Source organism: Nelumbo lutea, chromosome 3, assembly GCF_056320005.1.
Source record: "Nelumbo lutea isolate HS-2025 chromosome 3, American lotus-T2T, whole genome shotgun sequence".
Taxonomy (NCBI): Eukaryota; Viridiplantae; Streptophyta; class Magnoliopsida; order Proteales; family Nelumbonaceae; genus Nelumbo; species Nelumbo lutea.
Window position 1 is genome coordinate 5,343,288 of NC_142686.1, and position 24,525 is coordinate 5,367,812.

The 24,525-nt window shown below is 37.8% G+C and overlaps 1 protein-coding gene across 1 annotated transcript; it reads left to right on the plus strand.

The window, feature by feature from the left end:
* Nucleotides 1–16,926: 16,926 nt before the first annotated feature.
* LOC148862529 (U-box domain-containing protein 45-like) lies at nt 16,927–24,407 on the plus strand. The gene is made up of 6 exons (XM_088981387.1): nt 16,927–17,314; nt 18,035–18,120; nt 19,014–19,199; nt 20,235–20,342; nt 21,350–22,524; nt 23,371–24,407. The coding sequence occupies exons 2-6, from the start codon at nt 18,070–18,072 to the stop codon at nt 24,152–24,154; spliced, it is 2,304 nt and encodes a 767-aa protein (XP_088837513.1). The 5' UTR covers nt 16,927–17,314; nt 18,035–18,069; the 3' UTR covers nt 24,155–24,407.
* Nucleotides 24,408–24,525: the final 118 nt, after the last annotated feature.

The following is a 24,525-nucleotide window of genomic DNA, read 5'->3' on the forward strand; positions in this document are numbered from 1 at the left end:
TATCTTATTTCTATTTAATTTTAGGGAAAATTCCCGATAGGTACCCAGTACTTTAGGCCGAGTATCAATCTAGTACCTGAACTTTAAAATGTGACAATCTAGTTTCCGGACTTTCAAAATGCGACAATTTAGAACCTACCGTTAACTAGTTATTAAGTGTTATGGGAAAATATAAAAATGTCCTTCAAGTGTTATCTAATTTTCTTTATCAACCATCTGCATCTCAAATCTACAACAATTATAGAGAGTTACAAACAGTTGAACCCTTGACCCAAAAACGAGTGGCTAGGCTGGAATGGCACCCACCGACCTCCAGCACCTTCTTATAAAAAATAAATCTTACAATTTTTTTTAAAAGGAAAAGCACAGGGATTTGCGGTTACAAAACGATGGAAGAAGAAGCTTTTTGATGATAAAGAAGAAACTGAAGCTTTCCATGTTTTATAATTTAAATCATTTGTGTTTAGTTTGTAACTTTGTATACGTTAGTTTTTCGTCGTAACGAAGATGAAAGAAGAAGAGGAGCATCACCATCACTACTATAGCAGTCGAACCCCAACCTCCCATAACTGTCGTCCTGAAAATGCGGCCGATATGTGATAATATGGCATTCGGGTTAATTGCATCTTGTCGTTAGCCATTCCGACCCCATTTGTGATGGAAGAAATGGTCAAGATGTTTCCCGGTGTTGTGGAAATGGTTCAAGGTCCCGGAGAGTTGGCTGGGGCCAACTGTCAAGTTGAAGACATTGCAAATGCTGCACTGTACCTTGCCTCTGATGATGCCAAATACGTGAACGGTCATAATCTGGTAGTGGGTGGAGGCTTCACCTCCCTCAAGAGATTTGGTCTCCCCGAACCACATCTTCATTTTCTTGAGAAAGAAGATCATGAATAATGTCTTATATTTTTAAGGATAATTTTGATATTTTCAAAAATATTAAATGACACATGGGGTCACGTGATATACATAACTGATGGTCCATTAATGGTAGGTACTAGATTGTCGCATTTAGAAAGTTTGGGTATTAGATTGTCACATTTTAAAGTTCGGGTACAAAATTAATAATCGGCCTTAAGTACAAGTTACCTATTGAGAATTTTCCCTTAATTTTATTTTGCTGGAATTATTTTTCAGGTTCATTTTATCTGAATCACTTTTTGATGTGATGATGGCAAGATTTGGGTGGTGTATGATAGAAGGGAAACTAAATGTATTTTATTTTCTAATATTTGCTGTCTTTTTTCCTTGGAAGTGCTTCATCAAAATGGGCTAGGTTTCTATTTTTATGGGGTTGAGTTTGGTTTAGGCTAGGTTCTTTTATTTTAATTTTTTTATTTGTTGGTTTTTTTTATGCTTTACTCTGGTATTTTCTTTGCCATTTTCTGATAAATTTATAGATGTATTTATGCATTTCCCTTGTGATTTTTGGTATTTCCTTTGACATGGGATGCACTTTATTGTTATCCTCTAATTCTTGTTTACTCTTGTCCTCTTTTTGGTAAAAGATGTAAAATTTCCTTTGTCTTCATCAAATCAAGAAATCTAAATGCCATGGTTTTGATTGATATTTACCTTTTTCTTATCTAATTCATTTTACATTCTTTTGTAATTATGTTTTTTACTGGAATGGATTCATACAAGATAACTGTGTTCTACTAACTACTTGAAATATGTCCTCATTTCAGTTTAGTTTTAGTGTTAATAATTTACCATGTTCCTATATAACAACATAAAGGAAAATAACTTGTAACCATTAGATCCTTTACCAGTGCTTGCAAAGGGCATCCCGTCCCATGCCTTAAGTGACTTTAAATTAATGAAAACTAATAGTGCACTTAATCTTTTTATTCTTGCTTCCTTTTACTTTTCTAATTTGATTCCTATCAAAAGAACCACATTCTTAGAAATGCTTTGCCCATTGATAGTTGGACCTCTATATAGATGAAAGATTTTCAGAGATTTTCCCCCAAATTTGTTGTTGTTTTTGGTGCTATATGGTTGGTATCTCATTTTCCGCTTTTTCACAAATTTGCAATTTCCTTTTATAATCTTCCTAAAAACGTTTTGTTATTCTATTCATTCATTGTTAAAAAGTAGGACAAGCTATTCAATTCCAACAGAAATGTGTCTCCTAACATAAGCCTTTCTCTTTCTACCTATTAATGTTTTTTTTTTTTTTGTAGGGATCTATTTTTCCTTTATCACCCTGTTTGTAGTTGGAGGTTAATGTAAGTGTTGATCTTTCAAGATGCTACTAATGCACTTGTTTGTCATTGTAGTCTAATTCAGTTTGCTACAGTAAGGTCTACACGGATCCATGCACCAGTGTGGTGTTTTTAGTTTTTGTGATAATATGTTCATTTAATTCTGAAGGGGGACTAAAGTCTACCCCTCAATTCACGGGGGTTGGGCATAAATACATTTGGAAAACCAATAAAACAATTAACAGGGGGGTTGAACTCTAAAAAGTCATTTATTTAAATGCTTCATTTATTAATTTAAATATAAGGAAATTTGTCTAAAATTCACCATTAGTTTTCAATATTTCCCTTAAACTCATTACAAAAGTGCACCGTTAATGCTTCTTAATAAAAGTGTCCATGTCAACATAAATAATAATGTTCATGATAAAATTACCCTTGAATGGAGAGTTAGATGAAAAATGGTCTTTTCAATTTTCAATTTCCTTAATTTTTTTTTGCATTTTTAGTGTTTTGTTATAATTTCCAATGTTTTTTATAATTTTTTTTACAATTTCTATTTTCTATAATCTATAAATTTTCCTGTATTATTTGTTATTTGTTTATAATTTCTGTGTTTTTCTATAATTTTTGGTGTTTTTCTACTTTTTTTTTATTTTTTTATTTTGTTTTTGAATTTCTATAAATATTAAAATGGTAATATATTAACACTCATTAATTTATTTTGTATATATTTTATATTTTTCTATAAAAATTAAAATAGTAATATATTAACACCTGTTACTCTGTTTAACGTCAAATTAATGATATGATGAGCTTTAAACATTTTGAAAAATTGTAGTGAGTTTAAGAGAAATGGTGAAAACTCATGATAAGTTTTAGATAATTTTCCTAAATATAATAAGTTTGATTTGATTTCATTTGTTAATTCTATCATTTTCACTCTCTTCCGTGCATGCACGGGCTTCTCGCTAGTATACGTAATACTTGATTACTGTACTTATTAACTAACAACCATATATGGGACTGCATTTTTGGGAGTACCTATTTTGTTTGGGACCCACCATCTTCGTTGAAGTCTTAAACAACACATGATCAAGAAATCAAATTAGATTTGATTTTTCATTGAAGGGATATGAGCTGCTTACCAAAAGAAATGCACATGATCAAGAAATCAAATAGATCAAGAAATCAACACATGTGCAGTAGTAGGAGATGTTTCACCAAATTGGCATATAGTAGCTTGAGTTCGTGAAGATAACAACAAAGGGGAGATGTGTTTAGGAAGAAAAAACAGAGCGTGGAAAAAAATTATGATGAAAAAATAGAGCATACACAGTTAGAAACGACAACAACGAAGAAAGCCTTACTTGATGAGATTTTGATTGGGAAATGGTTGTTGAAGATAATAAACTGGTTGTTTGATGTTAGTCCTTGACGCATAGTGTGCTTGCAACAAGAGCACGGGGAACAAATGAAGAAGATTGTTTGAGGACTAGGGCTTGGAGGGGTGGAGAGTTTATGTCGTCAATGCAAAATGACGATGTTGCACTTTCTCTCATGTGGAAAGGGCAAATACGTGTTCGTAAATAAACTGGGAAGATGTGGGAACCGTCCATTCCTTGAGAACGTATTCTTTAGGAGTGTTGATTTGTCACTCCCAAAAAACACATTTTTGGGGCATTGTTCTCACTCGAGAGCGACTTGTTTTTCCTTTTTTTTTTTTGCCAAACATGTTTATGTTATGTGGGAACACTAGGAACGATAGAAACACTCTCGATGAATGTTGCCAAACAGGCCCTTAGAGCTTAAGAGGCTCTTAAACTTGTTCATTGATGGATAGCTTGATGAGTCAGGCAAGTCTCACCCATTAATGGTTAGGCTTAGATAATATTTTAGGTCTGTGGGCTCAAGCTTAGGCCAAAACACTAGGTCTAATCTTTTTTCAAGCAAGGCTTGGACTTCTTCAAAAAAAGTTTGACTCGAGCCCGAGCCCAATTTGATAATGTCTTATATAATAAAAATTATATTTTATATAATGTTTTTTTCTTTGTTTCTCTTTTCTTTTCTCACACCATAATGAATCCCATCGTTCAAACTACTGGGCCTAGGCTTATGGGCTTGGGATATTCATATTACCCCTAGTTCAAACGTGGGCATTCATATATTAAGAAATGTTTAGAAATTTTGAGAGAACATTGAAAAACAAAGAGGAGTGTCATATAATCATCTATTTTTTTTAATATTTAGTTATTTATGAACTATATTGATAGCCTATGCCATCTATTTAGGTGCATGAGAATGTTCAGCAAAAAATAATCCAATATAAGAGGGGGAGATCAACTCATAAGGAGAAGTTAGATTTAGTGTATAGAATTTTTAAGAGAGAGAGAGAGAGAGAGAGAGAGAGAGAGAGAGTTTTAGGGTGAATACAATATGAGAAGGTTTAGGGATTGGAAGTGAGGCCCCGTTTGGTTTAAAGGAATAAGGGTTTAGAATCGGAATCAGAATGAACAATTTCGATTTCAACTATTTGATTGGAAGAAATCGAAAGAATTCTAATGGTGCGCGATCTAGAGCTCCTAACCGAATGACAACTTAGACGTCGGTTGCTTGGCTGGTGAGTCGAGCTGGAAGATGAGAAAGCATAGAGAACTTGGGGTGATTAACCCGACATGGTCACTTTGATGCTTAAGTCAGTGGTTAGTTGTGTAAGCGAGCCAATACTTGAATGCAAGAGAGCTATTAAGCACAAATCGCACGTACCTGGGCCTTAGGGGCTGATGCCCTTATAGATGGGTTGTTGTGGGTCTCATAGAAACACTTCTGAGATACTCGACCTCTGCCAATAAGTGTATGTTCCTCCCTGGGAGGTGGATAACATGCTAGTCGATAAGGCCTATCGTGTCCTTCCGATCTGGGAGGGATGTGGATAAGTCCTATGGTTGTGAGGCATAACCCCGAAGAGCTTGGAGATAGCTGGCATGCTTCTAGAAGTCCAAAGTAGCACTTCGGTGAGTTAAGCAATCCCGAGCTACCCGTACCTCAGTCACCGCCGAGGTGCCCGAGATACCCGATGTGGCTTGACCCACCGAGGTGATAAGTGGGGCTGAGATGGCAGTAAGTGCTGACTCACAGTCTAACTAGCAAGTTGCGTCCACGTGTCCCCTGCTTATTAGGTCGGGCCTAATCATCCCTCATCAAATCCCATTTCAATTTTTGTTGGAGTGACATTCCCCATTTGAGAGAATGACCATTCCTGCTCCTCCCTTGGGAATGAAATTTCATTCCTGCTAATTTGAATTCCCATTTTCATTCTTGTCTGAACCAAACAGACTATAAAAATAGACTATTCCGATTCCGGCCACCACATTGACTAACGGGAGATTTACAACTCGTTGAGTTGAGGACCGCCGCATTGTAACAAGTGTTCTCTTCGCTGCGCCTTCAAGTGCCAACCACCATGCCTACAGCCGCCACTCCATCGTCCAAGTGTGTGCCATGGGTGGACTATGCATGTACTTTTGTATGGGGGATTGCCAATGGCACTATTGTAATATTGTAGTATTCTTTTCCACCTTTTTGATGTTTCTTATTGTCACTCCCCCAAAAGCTTAACGTACTCTTTGAGGGGAGGTAGGTAGTCGAGCGAGTTCATAAGCGTGTAAAGGTTAAGCACGAGATCCCCTCGATACTGTATTGTGTGTTTGTGCTTGCCACTGATTATTGCAATACAAATAGCCTTTTGCTAATTTGCGTTCCATCTTATTGCCTTTTTGTGTGTGTTTGCTTTGTTGTGTAGCCTTACTCGCCCCTTTCGAGTGCCGCATGGGGCCCCAACAATTATCCCCGTGACAGTTGGTATCAGAGCAGGAGCTCCTCTTAAGCCATTCGACCCGCGACGTGAGTGACAGCATGAAGCACAACAAGGACATCGTGGTGGAGATCGAGCATGGACTCTCCAGAGCCCATGAGGCCGATGATGTGCCCGTCGATGACATCGGCAAGGACAAGGACTTATTGTTCAACTTCATGGATGGTCTAAAGCCTTGGGCCGAGCTTGAGCTCCAACGACGCAATGTTCAGGACCTTGCCTCCGCCATGGCCGTGGCCGAACAACTTAGTGAACAGAGATTGTCGGATGACGAAGGAAGCAGACCAGCCAGCCCGCGTACCACACACTTGAGTCGGGGAGATAGACAACCCAGTCCCTCGAAAGAGAAGCCACCCTTCAACCACAAGCTAGTCAAGCACCACAAGGAAGTCAAAGCTACTACAACAACAGATATCAAGGGAGACCAAGCCGTCCTCCCATTTGCTACATTTGTGGGGAGGAGCACTTCACTAGGAATTGCCCAAGGCGAGTAAAGCTGAATGCCCTCATTGCCAAGCTAAGTAATGATGAGCAGAGTGATGGGGAATGGAGTACCCAGGCGCCAAGAGTGGGCACCCTCCAACTTTTCAATGCCATGAAGAAGAAATGGGCTACCTCTAAACAACCCTCCTCAATCAAAAGAGAACTGAGGTATGTTGATGTAACCATTGGCGGGAGGCCAACTAGGGCCTTAGTTGACATAGGGGCCACTCACAACTTCATATCCATTGCAGAGGCCAAGAGACTAAACTTGGCCATTTTCCAAAGAGTCCGGCTGGCTCAAAGCAGTTAACACAGGTGCCAAACCTATTGAAGGCATGGCCCGCTGAGTAAGACTACAACTCGGTACCTGGGATTGAGAGATTGACCTCTCTATCGTCCACATAGATGATTTCAATATTGTCCTTGGAATGGACTTCATGATATAGGCCAAAGCTGCACCGGTGCCTCACCTCGACACCCTAATGATCTTGGACGAGCAGTCACCTTGCATGGTTAACATAATCGGCACTGCCAACACCAAGAAGAAGCACATCTCTGCCTTACAACTCTAACACCACCCTCCACCATTGTTGGCAGAGAGATCTACAACTGCCACCATTGCAACAGGAAGTGATCGTAGCAACTCTGGGAATTAGTCAGCGTCAGTGCCAGTGCCGCCACAACAACAGTAGTGGAAGCCACCGTTGCAACAGAAGCCGCACACACCCACAACTGGTGGGCCCAACAGAAGACCCAAGGCCGTACCAAACTTTGCCCACGCCTACTACCACAACCATCGGGGAGAGCGAGTGCCACCCGAGCCATCTAGGGACCACATTAACATCATCCCTCAAGATAAATTCCGTAGTAGCCTTGTGAGTCACCCTTGGGGAAAAATGCATGGGAACCAATACCCTAACAATCCAAAATACCATGTAGACCCAGCCTTGGCCACCAACTTTCCTACCACCATCAGGAACAAGTCAAAATCCTACCTTGAAGCAACCAAGCAGGGACTTAACTTAGAGACTAACCATAGGTTTTCCCACCATCAAGAACATCCATTAGCAACCTACCCAACCTACTATCTAGGCCTTGGAAGAAACCCGGTTCATGGAGCAGTCGAAGAATCTTCTTTCACCAATAACAAGTTCAAGCCTCAAACAGAAGATAGTCTTCAAGGACGATGACTGAATTAAGTGGGGGAGACTGTAACAAGTGTTCTCTTCGTTGTGCCTTCAAGTGCCAACCACCATGCCTACAGTCGCCACTCCAACGTCCAAGTGTGTGCCATGGGTGGACTATGCATGTACTTTTGTATGGGGGATTGTCAATGGCACTATTGTAATATTGTAGTATTCTTTTCCACATTTTTTATGTTTCTTATTGTCACTCCTCCAAAAGCTTAACGTAATCTTTGAGGGGAGGTAGGTAGTCGAGCGAGTTCATAAGCGTGTAAAGGTTAAGCACGAGATCCCCTCGACACTGTATTGTGCGTTTGTGCTTGCCACTGATTATTGCAATACAAATAGCGTTTTGTTAATTCGCGTTCCATCTTGTTGCCTTTTTGTGTGTGTTTGCTTTGTTGCGTAGGCTTACTCGCCCCTTTTTGGTGCCGCACAGGACCCCAACAATTATCCCCGTGACAACATGGCATGAGTCGGGATGAACTGAGAAGCGGCAAACACGGTCGAGACCCGACCAACTGCGAAGGTCAGTGCCAATAATGTCTTTGACCTCCTTGTCCCACTCTACGGAACCGTCGGAACGTGCGGTACACGCCCTTAATGGCTCAAACAATAGCCACCAAAGGTGAAACTCTCCACTCTCTAACTATCAGAAGCTCATTCTAAGCTCTCCTTCTCTCATTACTAACTTAACTTCTCTAGCTCATACCGCCGAGCCAATTTCGCCTAATCGAACATACATATGCTCTTACTGATTTGAGCGCCAGAATTCTGACTCGAGGGAACCACCTCAAAGCCTCTGGCCTTTATATGCACAAGTCGCCCAGATCGTCAAATCAGCGCAACTCATTTAACTCATCAAAACAACTCTCGTCCACCCCAGATAACATCTGTAAGAAAAGAAATGAACGTCTGGTGAGAATGATAACAAGGAGATTAGACTCTCTTAATCTCAAATGTGCACTAGATTTTATTTACGAGACAGAAAATTCTCTTATAATATATATAGAATAGATGCCCGTATCCCACCTTGCGTTGCCTTATCTTCCCATCAGACACCAATCAATCAGTTATTGCCTTATTGGTGACTGCTAACTGACGGTGCCAGTCTGCCAGAGTCCAGAGACATGGATGGGAAATTTCTATAGTTTGGATCTCCTTTAATTCAAATCATTTACAGTTTATACTTTCTACCCGTTCTACTGGGCCAATCACATTACATTACATCACGTCAGATCCCGTGCAGACCAACGTATCGGGCTGGCGAGGAGTGTCATGATTGGCCCAGTTTCATTAGGAGGTTCCTGTAGAGGATACGGATTTCATCTCCCTACCCTTGGCAAATTATGATGATTACTAGCTCAGGTTCATGCATCTTTGTTCCCACATGGTGATTGATGCAAGTGTAACAATCTGGTGATAATATGGTCTTTGGACTCTTGGGGATGTCCTAGACTCCCAGTTTTGGTGGTCGGTTCTACCACACTCCTTTGGTGGGGGCCCATTGATTTTTTATGTGCCAACTGTCAAGTGATCAAAACCTTTGATCAGCCACAGTAGTGAAAGTGTTCGACCAATGACCTCAGAGAGGTAAATAGATTGCGTACATTGAATTTAGAGAAATTATTGTGAGTAATAAATGGTGGAATATGGCTTGCACATGGGAGATGGATGGAGCAGCCGAAAAAGACCGGGCCTTTGAGCATATAAATAAATATTATTCAATGTAGCCATACAAAGTAACCTCTTAAAAGAAAAGCTGCTTCACATGGGGATGCGGTGGAAACGTGGGAGATTTTTTTTTTTTTTTTTTCTTGTTTCTTTCTTTCTCGCATCATTCATGCATCCATGCATTCCATCACTGGCCCTCGTTAATCTAACTTGCTTTCATAAGATAAGAATTCGCAATTTTCGATGAATCCACTCTTTCTTTCTTAAGGGATTAAGATGCTATATAAATCAAAAATGTTTTGTCGAGATCTTTTTTGGTTTGATTTTCAAGCAAGCGTGAAGATTGAAGGAGTTGAGTACGGCCTATCTGCACCGTCCGTTAGCTAAGTAATCCTTTGGATTGATTGATTGATTGCCTCCAATTCTACTGGGTATGGTCCCAAAAATAATTCAAGAAATGTAGAGAGGGAAAAGAATTTAGTTTGAACTTTGAATACAAGGCAAGTTCGTGGGGTCCATGTTTTCATGTGTAAGATTCTTGGGTTATTAAGGAGAATGGATTGGGGAAACAGGTGGTGAATCCATTCGGTCCCCATCTACTTAATAGTCTGAATAGGTCTCCAAAAGAAAAGCCAAAGATTACAGCAGCAACTGCTCCTTCATTGCAATCTATACATGTAAGAGAACGCATAGTATGCTCACTGCTCAGGCAAAAGGCCGAGCCCATGCAGCCAGGGAATGGGCTATGTACAAATTATGGGCCCCAGCCCCAGGCCTACCCATTTATATGTCTTGTTTTCCCAACCCAATATTCTCCCCATGTTGTACAGGAATGATCATTTTTGGCATACCACATGTATTGTTGAATGCAGAAATAATGAAACTAAACAGTGATTCAATTTAATTCAATTGAAAGTTAAATCGTGAGAGGAGCCTTTTTTTAGCTTAGAGTCAAGGTTTTTAAAATCGGATTGGACGGGGGACCGGTTTGCAGGTCGAATGGTGCGATCATTTGATTCGAATGAATGGCTCGTTTTGACTTAAAAATAAAAATAAAAAAGTCAAAAATCATTATACGGATTCCGTTCAACTGTTCGATTGACCGAGTTAGCAGGTTGTTGGTCAAACCAATTGGTTTTGACCAAAAAATGGTTTTAAGGTGAAATGAAACCAATTAACTGACTGGTTCCTGAGTTTTCCTGTCTGATTGTCTGGTCCGATCTGATTTTTTGAAAACCATGCTTAGCGCCCATTTGGGAGGGCTTCTTCAGTGATTGAACTGCATAGACAGAATTGCTTTTCAGAAACTACATAAGGTGGGTTCATGTAAGTTTATTCTCAACTTTTTAGTAGGGGTGTTCACGGAACTGTGGGGCATTTTTTTTGACTGAACCGGTAGATCGGTTTTTGGAAAAGTGGTAACCGGAACCAAATCGAAACCAGTTGGTTAAATAGTTGACCGATTCAATTAATCATCGGTTTTTTAATCTTAACAATAAATATTATAAAATATATTTATATATATAATACATATTATTAATATTGATTAACCGAAACCAAATCAATCGATTCAATTAACAGATTTTTCGTTTCGGTTTACATCAGTATTTTCGGTCAGTCAGGTTTTTCAATCTTTGTTGCTCACCCCCACTTTTTAGATTTATACAAAACAGGGCTTCACAACTTTCCGGATTTCTTGATCATGCCATGAAAGCCCTCCCAGAACAGGGCTTGATAATGTCTCAAAAGAATGACAGTGGAGTAGTCATTCTGAAAAAAGAGAGAGCAAGCTGATGCATTACCTGATTATCAGGGAAAGATACAGTATACAGTTCCCTGTACAGTCTTAAACGCACCAACTCAGCCAAGAGGTTACCCGTCTTGTCCTGTATTTATAACGATACAAAGTTAACACTTTATCAATGCAACTTGTCTGTGCCTTTTAGAATGGGTTTAGTTTTCTTGCTGCTTTATTTTATGTTTTAGCTAGATTGCTCTAGAATTAACATAATTGTTATGTTCTGATCATAATTAAAATCCTAGTATCTCAACATCTCCTTAAAGTTTTATTTATCTGTTATAATTGTAAAAATATCTTCTCTCTCTCAATGACTGTACTATCAGGCACCTTCATGAAAAGATATATCCTCAATACAGCATAATAGTATAAAATTCGGTTTGAATGAATTTTCCACGTGTTTAAAATAAATTCTTTTGCATGGGCAAGTTTTATATAAAAAATTAAAACCTTGCAAATGTCATTTATTTAGTAGGATACACATCCAAAGTATGGGCTAGACATGGATTAGAATATTTAAATATGTCCCGCAATGCAAAGTGTCCCTACTCAGTTGATGGTTTTGGATTGGCTTGATCATAAGGAAGTTTCCTACTTGATCTGATACTGAACGGAGGGTGGTGTTAAACCACGAAATCAAAGCCTTTGATGTAATAATGTGGCCCCACTTCCACCTTGAATTAGATGAGGTGACTCTTTTTCAAGTGGAGCCACAGCAATACATTAAAGGCCATGATTAATAATCTTAGCGCTGTATCAAAATAATGTCTTAGCAGCAGAAAGTGAACTTATAACTTTATTATTTGTTCTGTTGGATCAATGATAATTTCCCCTTTAAAACAAGCTATGCTACTGGTTAACGATATTGCTTTTAGCCCCCTGTCTATGTACTTCAATGAATAAAATGCAACTTTATGAAAACCTGATAAAGGAACATTATTAAAAAAGTTAAAATATCATAATTTATATAGCTCAAATATTCCAGACCAATAACTTTTTCACCGCTCTTGTTGAAAGAGGAAAAAGACTAAAGCAGAATCACAACAACTGTTAAGCAGCTTTTATGGGAATAGTTTTCCGCATTAAACTCAAAATTTGTACCTTTGATTTTCTCTATGTTTTTATTTTTCCAAAAGTCAAAATTCGTTGCTTTAGGGAAGGCTTGACTCTTCCCCCTTTAGTAATCTAACTGACTTCCACAAGTAGCTTGTTTACTTGTTTTGCATTTAATAGTAAGTTATTCTTTATTTGTTTCAACGTGTATAAGTTGACATTGAAAAAAAAAAAATAGTTTCTTCTCATGAAGTTCATATGCACTGGACAAACTTGTTTGACTAGTGACTACAGCTCTTGATGTTATACAAATTATAGTTGTGTTTGTGTTGCTGGAACTTTGGAACCCAGACTAGCAATTGGGCATGGGTCAACTTATTGAGTTGCAAACTTGCAATTTTAATCTTAATTAATATTAGATCACGTGAATTGCATGTGTGCAAGGAAATATATAATATATGGTATTTAGATTTAATTTTTATCACCTACATTAAAATTAAAGCAAGTATTTTTTTTTAGATGAATATATATTATATAATATTACTTGAATAGAGGAATATGTGTTAATCAAATGTTATTTTTAGATGAGTATATATTATATAATATTACTTGAATAGAGGCATTTGTATTAATCAAGTGTGTAATTTGGGTGGATTGGGTTGGGTAGAAGGTTAATCCAGGTTCAACCCTAAGGTTGCGTTTGGAAAATATGCAAATAAGTGTGAATATAAATACGTAGAATGTAAAACGGTTCATAAAAATTGTAAAGTTAGATTAGTTTTGCACTAACAAATTTATTTTATTAACAGACAGACTTTTAACTATAATGAATGTAAACACAAATTCCAATAAAGCATATGCCTTTTTTTAATGAAAATCCTATTTGAATGTAAATTTACTTCTTTTTTATTAATGTACTTTTACATCTTACCATCAATGTAAATATATATTAGAAAATGTGTTTTCTGTGATTTATCAATGCATAAATATTATATTATCAAATACAGATAAAAGTGAACCAGAGTACAAATTTACCTTACACTCCATTTGTATCATTTCCAAATGCAGCCTAAAGGTGTAAATATTGGGCTCAGGCCTGACCCTACCAGAGATTAAGCCCATCCTTATATAAACACATGTCCAACCCAAGGTTAATCCAACACAATTCGAACTACATTCGGGCTGGGTTGGGATAAGCCAAGTTAGTCGGATTTGGGTGGATTTGAAAGAATTTACTTATACATTTTTATTTATCCATCTTTTATTGGGTGTTATAGCCCAATTTGAAAATAGAATTATTGAAAAAACTGTGCATATTTTTTGGCAATTCCACTCTTAAATTGGGCCTGAAAATTCAGCCCTAACCCTTGCAAAATTCACATTGTGTCAGGTCAAATTCAAGTTGGGCCCATCCAAATTGCACGGATGCATCCATAGTATCAATATAAATTCATGATAGTACAAATAAAAGGAATGTAAATTCCGATACATTTTTACCTTGGTAATGCACATAAAACAAAATAAAGCAAAAGCATAAACAATAATAAGATCAGAATTTAGTCAATTTACAATTAGATCATTTTACCAGTACAAATAATGAAACTTCACTACAGACAAACCAGGCCTAAAGACAAAAAAAGGGATCTTACCAGTCACCGGCTACCACGTGTAAAGCTTGTTAAACGTGGTTCTTGTTCTTAAAATGCCCTTATGTTTGCTCGTGACATGTCAGACTAAAGTGCACATTAAAGGGATGCTGTAAGGCTGGACAAGGCCAGAATGGTCAAATTTGTAAAAAGTCTAAAAGACGAGCCCATCAGGCACCGGATTTACACAAATGAACGGCTGAGCCGGGCTAAGCAAGTCGTACAGCGACCAGCCGACTTAGTAGTAGGTTACTGATGTTTGAATTTAATCGACTCAAACTGCTGATTGAAAGTTTGGAACAAACAAACAAGACCCGTCCTTTTCTCCGGTCGACGCTAATTAGTTCTCCTTTCCTAATCGTCGCCACTCACCACTCGATGTCCGGATGTCCGTTTCAACCTTCAATTCAAACTTTAATTATTACTCAAAATCTTTCCCATCCAAACGGGGCAAGTTTGGAAAGAATTTTGTAAATTTTAAATCCTATCCATGAATTTTTAAATTCAAACATTGGTATATGAAAAATGCAAAATACTACTCAAACTGAATTTGAGAAATAGTCACAAATAAAGTTTTAAATAAAGATCAAAATTTTGATAAAATGTCATACAACTAATGCATTATCTTTTAGGTCCTGAAACACCTATTTGACCCCTCTTTTTTCAATAAAAATATTAAAAACTATCTAAAATCCAATTTTTGAAAAAAAAAAAACTAAAAAAAATGTACACTGTTTTTAGTTCAGATAACACAGTTGTATTGATACCCTGATTTTAAATATCAAATATAAGCCCATTTGCTGAATGGAATGTATTTTCCTGTATCTTTAGCTGTTTTAATTTTTTTCAGCTATTTTTCAAATCTAATTCAGAGGGATCATTATAAGGCGTATTGTCTATCCCTGGAACATGTCATACCCCAAAATAGTTGCTATAAGGACATATTGAAGGCTCAATTAACTACGTTATAAAGTTTTGATTCTTGGTACAAGATGCCAACTAACTATTGATTTGGGATTAAATTCCATCATTACCAAAATTAGGGGTTTGAATTTGGGTTGGTGATGGGATATCCTGCCCCGTAGAGACAAATAATTATAATAATGGTCATAAAAATAAAAATATGAACAGGATTTAACCCGACACCGTACTCTATATATACCGTTACAAATTGTAAAATCTCAAAACCTTCCCCACCCTAAAATTCATTTTCCAACCAAAAAATAAAAGGCGAGTGGGAATTGCCATCCCTGTCCAAATGTTTTTACAGCTTTTTTAATCATTCAAACTTCCCCATTAATGCACTGTATAACTTCTTGATTTCCAACTACGTACAGACATGGATATAATAATAAGATATGATGTTATCTTGATCTTGTGATATAATAATTCCTTGCACATTCTTTGCTTACGTATAAAAATACACCGAATCAAGTTCTTAGCTTAAGATCCCCCCAAGCTAACACTGAGATAATGGAGCTTATTATAATGGGAAAATGAAAGAGCATATTATAGGAGCCCTAATTTATTTATTTATTTGCTTGGAGAGCCCTAATTTATTATATATTTGGATTTTGGACCGAAAGGACGTTGCGCTTTTGTTTCTACTGTTCCCTAAAATCAAGACCACAGTAATGGTTGTCGGTTCTATCGGTTGGACCTAGCAAAGTAGAATTACGTAATTATCCCTAGCCTTCTTCTAATACTAGCAAACGCCGGGCAGCAGTACACAATCACAACTACTCTAAATAATATCACCTGCCTCAGGTTCGAAGTTACCCTTCACTTAGTATTGAAAATAGTAAGAGACTCAGATAGAGAAAGAGAGATGCAGAGAAAGGTCTTTTTCTTGTACGAGAGGCAACGTACACGTGTCAACTTACAGTGGTTCGAAAAGGGTCTGGCTTCAGAAAACAGATGGATCGGTGGCAAAAGATGGAGGAGTTCTTTACAACGTAGCATCATGGTGGTCGGTTCTCGTGAAAATAAAGAAGTAAAAAAAGGTTTAAATGCGAATCGATTTATTCTAATAAGCTGTAATTAAACTAGATTAACTATGATTAACAAAATAATTAATAGGAATAATTTGTACGTTTAACTGGCAGTGGGGAGTGTATTGGAATTTTCAATTTTGTTGTTATTTGGAGTTCGGGATTTGGAGCTGGAGCGGGAACCGCAGATGCTTCCTTTAGACGACGGATCTGGGTACTGGATTAGATAAAAGTGACTGGCACGTCAAAATTGAATACCTTAAGTGAAAACTTTGCCACGTGTCAATTGAGGAATGATTAAATGAAATGTGGGTAAGATGGATTTAGTGTAAGAGATTCCCAACCCCGTACTCATCAGCATCAGTCATCATACATGGAGACATCCGCTGCCGAGGGGATCGCGTTATTCATGAAGTTACGAAAAGCCCTCAAGGATTCATAAATTGCACGTAATACCATCTACATCTAGTTCCATGGGACGAAAATACCCTCGAATCAATGACTGATGCCGATCCCCAACAACCTCGAGAAAAAGTAAAATAAAAAGATAAGTTCAATAACTGCAGAGGCAAGACAGAGGCAGGCGTGTCTGCAAAGCAAATTATAACGTCTAATGACGACTTTGTCCTTATGACTTTCCAATATTCGCATGCGTTTGTTGATTTGTAGAATTTGTGCAGACTGCAGAAAATGTTTTCAATTTGCTTATAAGCTTACGAGGGTTGCTGTAGATTTGTTGGGCTTGTTATATGCCAATTGTACAGTGATGCGACCATAATTATTATCCAATAAAAGTCTGGCACGTCGACAAATTGATGAGCAGGTATGAAAACGACAATACAAACTACGGCCTGGAGCAACGAAAGAGCGGACCATCTCGTTGGTAATGAAGGTAATTAAAAGGGTATTTTGGTCATCGCAACATTTACGACGGAACTACAAAATGACAAAACGACGAAGTCGGCAATTGTCGGCCGATGAACCGGGAGATAAAAGCGGGGAAATTCTAATCTGCAATTCAAAAATTTTCTTACATCAATAATTAAATAAAAACAACTTCATCTCGCCATTCAAAGATGGTAGAATCTCTTAAAAAACTAAAACAAAATCTATAGTATATCACATTTGCTCGTTTATTTTGCTTAATTATCTTTATTATTTCTTCTGTCCATATTGAAAAAACGAAAATTAGTAGTATTGCATTTCCTCCCCTCGCCATTCTCTCATTTGAGTCATTTCCATTGCTGCGTCAAATCGGTCGCTCAGAAACCGCGAGCGGAAACCCTAGTCCCCAATTCCAATATCACAAGCGATGAGATGAGATGAAATCATTGTTCTTCGTATTTCTTCTATTGATCTCCATGAATTATCACCATGAAACCTCCTTGGAGAGATGTTTTTTGTCCGGTAAGGTTTCCTGTCGAAAGCTCAGATTCTCTTGCCTCTCCTCTGAAGATTTTCTTTTCGTGCTCTCTTTTCGTTGTAAACATATATATCTTCATTTTAAACTCGGATTTCATGGGGAAAATCTTGATTTTGTAGTAGGAGTTTTTCTCTCATTTGTTCTCTTTTTACTAAATATGAGCTTCTCACTTTCATTCCGTTTAAATTTCAGTATTTAATTGTATTTCCGTCTCTTTTTGCAAACGAGATCTCACCTGGCTATAGCGCTTGCCATTCCTTTTCTTCGCTTTTTGTGATTTGGTCCAACATGTTTAGCCAGTGCTTAAATCAAAATGAATACCTTCGTTTTGAATGTGCTGTATTTCACCGTACAAATGCAAGGCAATTGTCGAAATGCTGTGTCAAGCGCGAACTCTTGTGCCTCATCTCTTTGCTAATTTTCTGCTTTACTTCTTTTTTCACTCTCGTGCCTTACGAGAGAGAGGGCGGGCGGGCGGGTTGGGATTATGTGCTACTTCCTTTGTTATTAATGCGTTATCTCTTACTCTGTTTCATCATCAGGAAAGCGGACTTTAGTCCATTAGATTGATTAATTCGATTTATAATCCAGCAACCTTATGTTAATTATTGCCGATTTGTTCTTGATTCATCATTTAGTAATTGGTGGAAGTGTGTGTTCCTTTTTCTACTCACTAACTAAAAAAATTGCTTCCTAATTTGCAGTTATAAACCTGTGCAAGTATTGTTGATTGGGAATTATGGACGTTGCTGAGGTTGAAGAAAGTCTTTTTGTGGCCAACGATGCCAAGGTATCACCACTTATGTACTCTCATAAGTGCCGAAGGGGTTGCAGCTCCTCAGCATTTCCTTTTTCCTGTTTTCTCTTCCTTTTTTCATCTGCTCGCTCATCCTGTTTTAGGAATGTTAAAGAATCCTTTGAAATCTCTGGGTTTACATTGAGGTGCTAGTCATTATACTTTGGGCATCGATGCTTAGATTTACTCATTGATCCTCGCCAGTAATTCTTTTTTTTTTTTTTTTTCAATAAGTGAAGGAGGCATTCTATGGACGTTTGACCATTACCCACCATTATTACTTTATTGCTGCCCTCATTTCATTTCTTAACTAACTTCTTTTAATATTAGTATGCAATATTTTTATGTTTTGACCTGATGAACTATTTAAATATTGTTATACGTTACTAAATATCATATCACTTCCAAGTCAATGAGGTAAGTGCCATATAATAGTTGTAATGATTATTAATAATGGCCAGTATGTTGGGTGGTTTTGCCAAAACCAACATCTAAATGCTTACTAATACTGTAATGACTGTGCTTATAAAATTAGGGCAAACTTTATGGTGCATGAGCTGCACTTTAAAGCAAAAAATTCAAACCAGTAATAAAGCGATATTGTTACAGTTGAATCCTTAACATTGTTGAAGTCTTCAATGGTAAGTACACCTTGTGAAACATAAAGCAATGAAAAGTGAATAGACTGTGACATCTTTAACATGATTAGTTGAAATTTTGATTTAATTTACAGAAAATATTCGAAATGCACCATAGCTGGACTCTTAAAAATTAGGTTTGTCAAATTTGAATTTTGGACTCGCTACCATTCTGGCTTCCAAAATATGCCATTTTACATTTCCATGAGTTTAGGTGGCTGATAAAAAAGTTTCTGTTTCCACTTGCAGTTACATGGAGAGATGTGTAAAATACTTTCTTCAGTTCTTTGTAAAGTGTTGGGAATTTTTCCACTCCTAGAAGCTGCACGACCAAGGAGCAAGTCGGGTATACAGGCATTATGTTCACTTCATATAGCACTTGAGAAGGCCAAGAATCTTCTTAGGCATTGTTCAGATAGTAGTAAACTATACTTGGTACAATTGCTTCCCCTGTTGATAATTTATTTTATATTGTAGTTACTTATTCCATACCAAAGCATGGCCAATATTTACTAATTGTTCTCTTATAAAAGGTTATTACTTATTAGGTTTACCAATGATTGCTTTTGTCCCAAATTGTTGCCGATTGAGTTCAAAGTTTCCTAATAAAGGTTTTGATTGCTTTACTAGCATGCTTGTGTTTGTGGCAAGAAAATCTGTTTCAGTTTTGATGTCTTTTGCCGCATTTATTTGACAGTATGAACCTTAAACATTTCAGTTTTTAATGGTATGCCTCTGAGGTTTCAAACAAATGCCAACCCCCCTCACTTTTATCCTAATCCTTTAACATCCCTTATCAAATCATTCAGCTGTTAACCTTGTCTGAGTGGGGGGAATATTGAGAGTGAAAAACTGGTACAAAGAGAGATTGAGATGTACTCTTTGCAACAGTTGATTATGTAGTGGTTGGAGAAGACAACCCATATGTCTGCCACAGTAAACAAGAGTAGTTCTACCATTGTTGCCGGTAGTTGGGACACTCAGAGCCTTTGGTGAAGAGAACATAGAGTTGGTAAAACCTTAAATTAAAGGTAAACCATAATGGGCATACGAGTCAACTTAATTTAAATTCAAATTAAATTGGGGCATCATTGTTCTTTTAACCAAAATTTAATTCATGTATGATCACATGCCAATGACAACTAGTGGTAGGCTAACCCAGATGTGGTTTAGGCTTGTCATATGCGCCTATGGGGAAGATTAGAGTTCTACCAGAAAGGTCACCATAGTCTTTCCCTTTAAGAAAAGAGGTTGGATAGTTGGGATCCAAGACATGGATGGTTGTTAAATTTAGTTGTATTTCTTCCTTCTAGATTTAACATGGTAGACTTCACATGTGTTCTATGAGGTTGCATATTTATTTATCTATAGGAACAAGGTCAACTGAGGAACAAATTTCTTGGCTTTTCAACTAATTTTAGATCATTATGAAACTTTTCTAATCATTGATGTTTCTTTCTCATTGTGTAGGCTATAACTGGTGATTCTGTTCTTGTAAAATTTGAGAAAGCAAGGTGTTCCCTTGAGGATAGTCTTAGGCGTGTTGAAGACATTGTTCCACAAGCAATTGGTTGTCAGGTATATTATTCAATTTCTTTGTCTTTGTAATTTCCTTTGAATTGTGGCTGTGTTGTGTTTATTACTCTGTTTGACATTCTACTTGGTGTCAACTTTTTGATTGCCCAAGTAATATTAATCCATCTCCAATTTGAACTTTGAATTTTAGCAACCTGTAGCAAGGGTTTTATTATGGGATTTAAGTTGACAATATTATACTGAATCCCTTTGTTGAACTATTGAACTAAAGGATCTACAAACTGCATGAATTTCTAAATGCAAATATTGAGGGAAATTTTGATGATAGCTTCCACAGATTATACTCCATTTGGTAACACTTCCCAGCATATGGATCATGAAGAGCAAAAAACATTTATTTGTATTGGCTGGTGATCTGCCACCTACTAAATTGGAATTGGCAATCGGAAATGGTGGCATAATATTAGCATGATCTGTTGATGTTTGAACTGGATCCATTTGGTTCAAGTACCTCTCTGCTGCTGCAAGCAAAAATACTGTACTTATTCTTTGCTGTACTACTGTAAATTTTCATGTAGACGTAAACGATGAGTTGGTGGAAATATGCACTCTGGTTCAGGTTCTTGTCCTTTTGTTTGACATACAAATAAACTCAACCTAAGTGTCAAGTTAACCTGGTTGGTTGGTTTATTTACAACCCCTATTGCTTAGATTATAACCCAAAAGGATAAGTGTAAAGCCTAAGACTGGAGGAGCCCAATGAGTGTCCAAGGTGAGGGCTGGTTTCAATGTTTTCATGCTGGGTTAGGGCTGGCCAAGCCTGGCCCTAATGTTCACCCTTACTTAGGTGGGTTTTAGTTTTCTTCTGGGATTACCTTATCCTCCATGATAAGAGTACAGCTTTTCAATTCTGGATATTTGAAATCCTTGTAATATATAGCAAACGACTAGCAGCTTTGATCTCCCCAATGGTTCTGGCTCAATTTCCTTTTAATTATTCTGATCTTCCAACAGGATTATGACCTTCTGTTGCAACATGTCAATTGCAGATTTCAGAGATTGTAACTGAACTTCGGGGGACGGTGTTTTCACTTGATGCATCAGAGAAGCAAGTTGGTGATGAAGTGATTGCCTTACTCCAGCAGGAAAGAAAATTTAACAGCAATTACAATGACAATAATGAGCTTGAAACATTTCACCAAGCTGCCTCAAAGCTTGGAATTACTTCTTCAAGAGCAGCTCTGACAGAGAGAAGAGCTCTAAAGAAGCTGATTGAAAGAGCTCGTGCTGAGGAAGACAGGCGGAAGGAATCCATCGTGGCTTACCTTTTACACCTCATGAGGAAATATTCAAAGTTATTCAGAAGTGAATTTTCAGATGACAATGATTCACAAGGATCAGCACCTTGCTCTCCAACCGTCCAGGGTTCCTTTGAGGATGGTAGTGGACATGGAGGGAATAGTCATGCCTTTGATCGACAGCTCTCTAAATTGAGTTCTTTCAGTTTCAAGACAAATGGTCGGAAGTCTGGGCAAATGCCTGTACCTCCCGAGGAGTTGAGATGTCCAATTTCATTGCAGCTCATGTATGATCCAGTCATAATCGCATCTGGACAGACCTATGAGAGGATCTGCATTGAGAAATGGTTCAGTGATGGACATAGCACCTGCCCAAAGACTCAGCAGCAGCTCTCTCATCTTTGTCTAACACCAAATTACTGTGTCAAGGGTCTTGTTACTAGTTGGTGTGAACACAATGGAGTCCCTATTCCTGATGGGCCTCCAGAATCTCTTGATTTAAACTACTGGAGGCTTGCATTATCTGAGTGTGAATCAACTAATTCTAGATCCATGGAGAGTGTTGACTCCTGTAAGTTGAAGGGAATCAATGTAGTGCCTGTTGAGGAGAATGGGGTTGTTGAGGAAAGAAATGAGATTGAAAATATTCCTGGCCTGGAAGAAAACTCCGAACTGGACCTATTTCAGATGTATGAAAACTTCTTGACTGTCTTGTATGAAGGAAATAACCTAAGGAGGCAATGCAAAGTAGTGGAACAGATACGACACTTGCTGAAGGATGATGAAGAGGCCAGAATATTTATGGGGGCCAATGGGTTTGTTGAGGCCCTTGTTCGGTTTTTGGGGTTGGCTGTTCATGAGCGTAATGAGAAAGCTGTGGAAACTGGAGTTATGGCACTTTTCAACCTTGCTGTTAACAATAACAGGTTTGCACTTGTTCAATAGTTTTCTTGCTTTATTCAAATATCTACTTTGGCCCTTATCCATCTCACTACATATATACACACACAACAGAATGGCAACTGTGAACTGCACCATATCACAGTGAAATAGTTGTGTGTTTTCTTTGATGTTCTCCTTATCATTTTGCTTCCTGGTACATATACTCTGTTTTGATGGATTTTAACTGTAAAACGTATTGAAAATTTGGGATTTTTAGTTATTCCTCTCCCCTCCCCTACTCCTAGTAACTTGTTCTATCATGATAGAGATGTATCTGCTTTGGCTGTTAAGATGAACATGATTTCTTGATTAATTACAAGAAGTTGAAAACCAAAGTAATTAAAAAACTAGTCTAGGAATACTTACTTCGTTGGATGCCACATGGACATCTTTTCACGATGGTAGTACTGGAATGCTTCTGATAATTTTGGCTTGGCAGCAGTGTAAGATAAGCACTTATAATTAACATTGGATATGACTCTAAATAGAATGGATTGGTAAAACAGGATTCATGTAGCCAACCCCGTATTCTTGGGATAAGGCATGGGTGATGATGATGACATTTTTTATTCATCCTTTTCCATTTTTTTCGTCTTCAGTTTCTTTTTTATCTCTTGGAAATTCTGAACCTAGTTTAAAAGAAAAATCTGGGAATCTTGGTAACAATTTTGAAATTATTGAATGTAATTTATATTTCCATTATCATAGATTTTCTCTAATATAAGCTAGGCAAGATACTGTTTTGTAGTGATGCCATTTGGAGCTTTTCAGTCAAATTTCCAATGCTATAAAAACTATACCAATTGATTATTTTCTTCCATGTCTTGCAGGAACAAGGAAATGATGTTATCTGCAGGAGTAATTCCACTATTGGAGGAAATGATCCTTATGTCCAAATCTGATGAACCAGCAACGGCTCTCTATCTGAACCTCTCTTGTCTGGAGGAAGCCAAGACAATTATTGGTTCTAGCCAAGCTGTTCCCTTCTTAGTTGGTCTCCTACAAGCTGATTCTGAACCCCAATGCAAGCTAGATGCCCTCCATGCCCTCTACAACCTCTCCACTCACCTCTCAAATATCCCCTTTCTCCTCTCAGCTGGCATCCTCGAAGGGCTTCAGAATCTCCTCACAGATCCCACTGACCATGCATGGACTGAAAAGTCCATTGCTATACTTACAAATCTAGCACCAAATAGATCAGCAAAGAAAGAAATTATATCAACGTCAGGTCTTATCAGTGGGCTTGCGGCCATTTTGGACATGGGTGAGCCCATTGAGCAGGAGCAAGCCGTTTCATGCCTTCTAATTTTATGTAATGGAAGTGAGAAATGTAGTGAACTAGTTCTTCGAGAAGGGGTGATACCTGCATTAGTGTCGATATCAACGAATGGAACTGCTAGAGGGAAAGAAAAGTCACAGAAGCTGCTAATGCTCTTCCGGGAGCAGCGACAGAGGGAAGCATCACCTGTTCAGACACAGCCGCAGCCTGATGGTAATGGTGTAACCCCGCCTGCTCCAGAGTCAAAGCCACTATATAAATCAACATCGAAGAGGATGGGGAGGGCTTTGTCGTCCATATGGAAGAACAAGAGCTTTTCGATCTACCAGTGCTAAAACTCTTGTTATGTTTCGGCCAGCCATGTATATTTCTGTTGTATCTCTTTCTCCTTTCATTCTTCCTTCTCTTTCCTTTGTCTTTTTTCTGTTATCCCACGGGCATTATTTATTTCTTTGCCTGCAAAGAAAGAAGGAAAAAAAAAATGTACAGGCCAATCTTTGAAGTTTTGTTTTACTTTTCATTAGGTACTTGTACGATGTCGTAACTTTTTTATCCTTGCGTCAGCTGAATACATCGTAGCTTTAGCAATGCATGTTTGTCGAGCACTCCTTGTTTCTAACATCGTTTTATAAGTCTCATCTAATAAGTTACTTGACAACTACTTAAACCTTCCCCTTATACTGTAAGAGTGCAAGTTGGGTACTGA